At 28.3% G+C, this 6,144-nt stretch overlaps 1 protein-coding gene across 1 annotated transcript; it reads left to right on the forward strand.

The window, feature by feature from the left end:
• Nucleotides 1-4,296: 4,296 nt before the first annotated feature.
• Nucleotides 4,297-6,144, forward strand: LOC137831714 (transcription factor bHLH94-like). The gene is made up of 3 exons (XM_068639500.1): nt 4,297-4,980; nt 5,268-5,657; nt 5,863-6,144. The coding sequence occupies exons 1-3, from the start codon at nt 4,489-4,491 to the stop codon at nt 5,944-5,946; spliced, it is 966 nt and encodes a 321-aa protein (XP_068495601.1). The 5' UTR covers nt 4,297-4,488; the 3' UTR covers nt 5,947-6,144.

The raw sequence follows: 6,144 nt of genomic DNA on the forward strand, positions 1-6,144 counted from the left end.
ACACCATTTTGATAAAAAAAAAAACCATCATGATAAAAAAACCTTTTAGTTTACCAGTAACAGTTTGTATCAAAGTTGTTTTATATATATATATATATTATATTCTATCATTTAAGAATTAATGTCAAGAATAATTTAAATATATTTATTTTTTAATAATTTAATATATTTTTTAAGAACAAAATCAGAATAGACTTTCAAATTATAAAATTAATAATATTTCAGATGGGGTTCATGAGATAAGATTATTTATCTTATTTATGGAAATATGTGGTTAGCCAAATGAAACCTCATTCCAATAATATAATGTAGTGTTATATATATATATATATATATATATATATATATTAGTTTAAATGTTTCAACTAAAATAAGTAATGTAAGATTTCTATTTATAATTTTTTAAGAGATAAAAATTATATTTACTTACATACTAATAATATGTTTGGCTAATTATTTATCAAGTATACTCGCAATACTTACTTGAAACTTCTATTTTCTGTGTTGAATATAGCTTGTGTTTTTAATCTTTTCAATATACCCTTATGCTTAATCAATCCAAAACTACTACCTTTGACATTTCTCTGCAATCACATTCAATAAGTTTTAACAATTAGAACAAAAAAACCAAACAAAGCATAATAAGATGGATGAAAAGAATGAGTAATACTGTTACATTGTAGTACTATAAAGCAGGGTGAGATTTATTTGAAATGCATAGATAGATAGATGTCTGTGTTAACTGCAAAGCTGTGGAAACAGCATAATCTATGGGCAAATGTTGAGTCTGATCTTGGCTGAAAAGAGTTTGCAAATGGAATCCTTTGGTGTTTCGGAAACTTTGTTTGTTCACCTTAGTTTTCAAGCACATGGATTCTCTGCAACTTTCTGACCGTCGAAGTGTGGACAAACTTCTTAACCCTTTTTCTCTCAGCTTTGCAATGCAAGAATCTCTGACTCTCTCAGCTTTTCTTTTATTTGCATTTTCGCGTCTACTCCTATTTCCGACCGTCTTATTACCAAATCACCAACTCCTTTCTCTTTTTGTCTTTCAACTTTCTTCACGCGCCTCCACTCCTCCGTGTCCCAACGCTCCCTTCACTTGAGGCTCTAAACGCTCCTTGACTCACACGCGCGCCCCTTCATCCTCTTCCATTAACTTTCATGGGTTGTTACAACATTGTAGTGAATGATACCCATCAGAACCAGGTAAAACTAAAATGTTTTTTTTTTCTTTTTGCAAGGGGCATTCACGTGCCATTCTATTTTCTTTCATTTATTTTAATTAATTTATCAACCCAAAATTAACACAGTTTTTTAATTACTTGAAAAGCTGATTTTTTAAATTATACCACAGAATGTTATTTTACTTTTAACCAGTACCTTGTCCTTGTTACTAAAACACTAGAAACAATTACATATTTGTCTCTTTCTCTCACATTAATGGTTTAATGTGAAATGAAAATAATGTGTTATATTGATTTTGTATAATACATTATTCTTTGAACTTTTAATAATTCAACTTTCATTAGATAAAGTGTTTATGAGTATGGACAGACGAAATTATTAATAATTCAAATACGAAACTTTAAGCACATTTTATATTTACACGGATCACAATTTTTGGATTAAATATATTCACGTGAGAAACTCCTATTTTTTTCGTATAAAAAAGTCTTACTTGTAATATATCTGTTATTTTTTTTTTAAAGATAAAGATTAGTTATTTGTTAGGAGTATTCAAATTCATGTTTATCTCCTTCGCTTTGTGTTTTATCATCAAATAATAATTTTCAAACTAGATCAAAACTAGTTCAGACACAGATTGTGAGTTAATTATTTTATTATAATTAAATTGTGATTGAGAAAGTACTATAATAATAATAAAAAAATTATAAATACAATATTATTATAAACAGTTTTATATTATTAAAATAAAAATTGTAAAAATTCTTGACGTTTAATGTACACGTTTAAAAAATATTTAAAGTACCATGAAAGTTGGAATAAAAAACTAATTATATTACCCGATTTTACTTTTAATAAAATAGAACATTGTTGTTAACCATAGTTATTTATACTTATATAGAGAATTATTTTTCGTAACTATTTTTTTATATATTTTTTCTGATTTTATTTTTATTAATATATCTTATTTTATTATTTTATCTTTTAAAATTATGAAAAAAATATTTTATCATTTTATATAAATCACCTAAAAATAAATTATTTTTTTATTTTTTAAATTAATATTAAGAGTTGTTTTTTATATACAAACTAATCATTACTCTTTTATTTTAAGATCTTATTTTAAGGATCCAAGGCACAATGTTTGTATAATGTTTTTTTGTGATAAGATTAAATTTCTACCATGAAAGTCGATCAGAAAAATAATTTATAAATTTATTTTATGATTAAAATTAAAAATATGGATACATAAAAAAATATGTATAATATAACTAATAAAGGACAAAACGATAAATTAATACATCGTAAAATTATAGAAATAAAAATTAACAGTTAATATGAAAACAAACTTATATATTTTATAATATAAAATTTGATAATATCAGTAAAATAATTTATACCGGTGTGTTTCTCGTTAAATATGTGCTCTATTTTACCTTAAAACATTTTGATTTTGAGTTTAAATGAAAATAAAATTTTGGGAAAAATCCTTTCAGAATTGGTTTTCACTTCATCTTTTATGGTGATTGATTTTCGCTTATTCTAAAATGCTATTTTTTTAAAAATTACAAAATTAGTTAATAAATTGATCTTTCATCCAGTCAAATCCACCTGTCCAAGCCCTCAATATATTGCAGAAATTAATAAAATATATTATGTATTATATATATGTCCGTTTAAAAAAAAATAAAAAATAATACAAAGAACTAATGAAAATACACATGCTAAATTCATCAATATTATTTTTTTCAATTGAGACACATATATAATTAAACATGATATTACAATAATCATTCACTCATTATCAATCAATTGATGAATAGATTAATAAGGTCAATATATTATCTAATTTCAGTAGATTTTCTCAATAATTTATTTTTTGTTTTGTGAAATTTGATTTTTCCAATAAAGCAACTATTTGTCTCTGTACTGTTGGAGAGTCAATGCTCTGAATAGTAAGCACGAGGCTTTCTTGTGAACATTTCTCTATATTGGATTCTAAATGCTAATTAAGACACGTGATTACATACTACAATAATATAAATAAGTGTTAAATATTGATTAAAATTAATATATTTTTAAAATATCATTAAATAATCTAAAAGTAGATAAAATTGACTTCTTATACTTTTTTTAGCATAGACGAAATATTATTTTACCGTCTCTTTTGATTTGTTGTTTGTTTCTTACAAAAAATATTTTTTATTGTCATTTACGTTTACGTGTGAAAAGTTTTTACAATAAAGAAAAAGGCTAAGAAATTTATTAGAATAATGAGATGACATAATGAGTTTTTAAATACAAACATTGATACCCTACTGGTATAACAATTTTATATAGTTTATTTTTAAATTAATTTATATATTGTTTTTTTTCTTCTATTGATTAAATATTTAGAAATTTAGATTTTAAGTTAATTCACATAAGAGGTTCTTCACCTTTTAAAATTTCAAGATAATAATTTTTATTTTTATTTTTTTTATATATTGTTCATCTTCCTCTAATATGAGATTCTCAACTTCACACTTTAATTTTAACATATATAAATTAAATTAAATTTTTATTTCGTTTTCTTATATATGAATAAATTTGATAAAAAAAAAAGATTTTAGCTAACAATTTCTTGTATGCAAAAACTCTTTTGTACTTATAGTATAATGTGTGATCCAATATCTAGCCACAAAGACCCTACATTTTAATTTCAAATATATATATATATATATATAATGATTCTTTTATGTATCTTTCACCTTATAATTGGAGAGCAAGTTTCTGAAATAATATCAGAGTTTTTGTACTTAAGTTATGTGAAGTCTAAATTCGAATTCTTAATGTTCCATGCTGTCCAAAAAAATTCCTTATTGTTCTTATTCTTGTTCAAATTTGTTTGCTCCTATATAGGATACAAATAGGTATTTATTTATTGTTTGTACTTCAACCCCACATTATTTAACACATCATTTTAAATTTATTTCTGTTATTGTCTCTAAAATTTATTAAAAAATTAAATTTTATTTAATGAGTTTTTTTAAAGTCTATAGTTTTTAATTAATAGTAAGTAGTACTAAATAGTAAAATATGTATCAGAAAAGAGTAGTGTTTTGTTGTTTTTGGGTACTGTAAAATCCTAATACATAGGTTCTCTAAGCACTGTGCATTTTGTGTCTTACTTCAGCTTCACCTCAAACTGAAGGGCCTTTAAATGCTCAGAAACATTCCTCAATAGCATGCAACTTGGCACTTTCCATCTTCATCTTCTTCTTGTTCTTGTTTCAGGGCACCCACAGCAAAATTTTGTGCATGTGTTTGTCTGAGGGAGAGAGAGTAATGGCGTTAGAAGCAGTAGTATATCCCCAACCCCAGGACCCGTTTGGCTGTGCAATCAAAGACCCCTACAACTACAACAACTTGTTAGAAGCTGCTGCTGCAGGCAACTGGGGTTATGCAGATTTCACCCTTGAAAAAGAAGACCAAGCTTGTGTCACTTTTATGGACAACCAAACAGAGAATTGTCCCTATGGAGAATGGAACTCTTCTCCTCCATCCTTGTTGCCTCACAACATGAATGCATCAAATCCTCCTTCAGAAACCAGCAACACGCAGAACAACTTAGATAGTTCAGTTTCTACCCCAGCTCGTCCCAAGAGGCGCAGAACCAAAAGCAGGAAGAATAAGGAAGAGATTGAGAACCAGAGAATGACTCACATTGCTGTAGAGCGCAACAGAAGGAAGCAAATGAACGAGTACCTCTCTGTTCTTCGCTCTCTAATGCCTGAATCTTACGTCCAAAGGGTACTTCAATCACACATTTCCTCCTCCAAAACATGCTTCTGCTTTTCACTTTCTTGAAAGGGAAATCTTCAATTTAATGTCTTCTTCAAGTTTTGTATCATCTGTGGTTCACTTCATGCTGTTTAAAATATGTAAAGTAACCTTCCAAGAATTAGTTAACAATTAGCCAAAGAATTAGGATCCAAATATACATATGGACCAAGTTTAAGGTACTAATTTGCATTCTTTATACTTCTTGTAAGGGGTTTAACTGTTTCTGTTTTGATTCAATTCATTGAGGAATGCAGGGTGATCAAGCATCTATTATTGGGGGTGCTATCAACTTTGTTAAGGAGCTTGAGCAGAGGCTGCAATTTCTTGGTGCTCAGAAGGAAAAAGAGGGGAAACCTGATGTGCCCTTTTCTGAGTTCTTCTCATTTCCTCAGTACTCAACAAGTGCCAGTGGTGGCTGTGATAACTCTGCAGCCATGAGTGAGCAAAAGGGTGAGGTTCAGTCTGGCATTGCTGACATAGAAGTGACAATGGTAGAGAGCCATGCAAATCTCAAAATAAGATCCAAGAAACGGCCAAAGCAGCTCTTGAAAATAGTATCTAGTTTGCATGGCATGCGTCTCACAATCCTGCACCTAAATGTTACCACCACCAAGGAAATTGTCCTCTATTCTCTCAGTGTCAAGGTTTGTGCTAGTTACCTTTCTCTTGCTGTTCTTTTCTTCTCCATACACACATCAAAATTTCAAACTGCAGTAGCAATTTCACTTTCAAAGTGAAAGCACTTTTGAACACATTGAGAAATAAATTAACAAATGCTGTCTAATTGTTGTAAAAAACATTATGATACATGTCTCTGTAAGCACTGAAGTTTTCCAAATGTTGTTGAAGGTTGAAGAAGATTGCAAGCTGGGATCAGTGGATGAGATAGCTGCAGCTGTATACCAAATGCTGAATAGGATCCAACAAGAGTGAATGCTGAATTAGGATCTGAAGTTGAGCTAATTTAGCCCAATTTTTTTAACCTGATAAAGACCCTATTATATTTGTTTCTTCTTTGCTTTATTTTTTGTTTTCAAGTTGTATCTAATTATTGCAACGGCTGTTCAACTGTTGTTAATCTACTGAAGCACCTTGATCAATGTGGGGTCCTTGGAGGAAGTTTTTGGTTTA

The sequence above is a fragment of the Phaseolus vulgaris genome, chromosome 6 (genome assembly GCF_000499845.2).
Source record: "Phaseolus vulgaris cultivar G19833 chromosome 6, P. vulgaris v2.0, whole genome shotgun sequence".
Classification (NCBI taxonomy): Eukaryota; Viridiplantae; Streptophyta; class Magnoliopsida; order Fabales; family Fabaceae; genus Phaseolus; species Phaseolus vulgaris.

What these genes read in the sequence shown, in the direction of transcription:
- LOC137831714 (XM_068639500.1), top strand. Translation starts at nt 4,489, where the DNA reads ATGTGTTTGTCTGAGGGAGAGAGAGTAATGGCGTTAGAAGCAGTAGTA. An exon ending in CTGAATCTTACGTCCAAAGG is followed by an intron (nt 4,981 to 5,267) that starts GTACTTCAATCA and finishes TGAGGAATGCAG; the next exon opens with GGTGATCAAGCATCTATTAT. An exon ending in TCTATTCTCTCAGTGTCAAG is followed by an intron (nt 5,658 to 5,862) that starts GTTTGTGCTAGT and finishes ATGTTGTTGAAG; the next exon opens with GTTGAAGAAGATTGCAAGCT.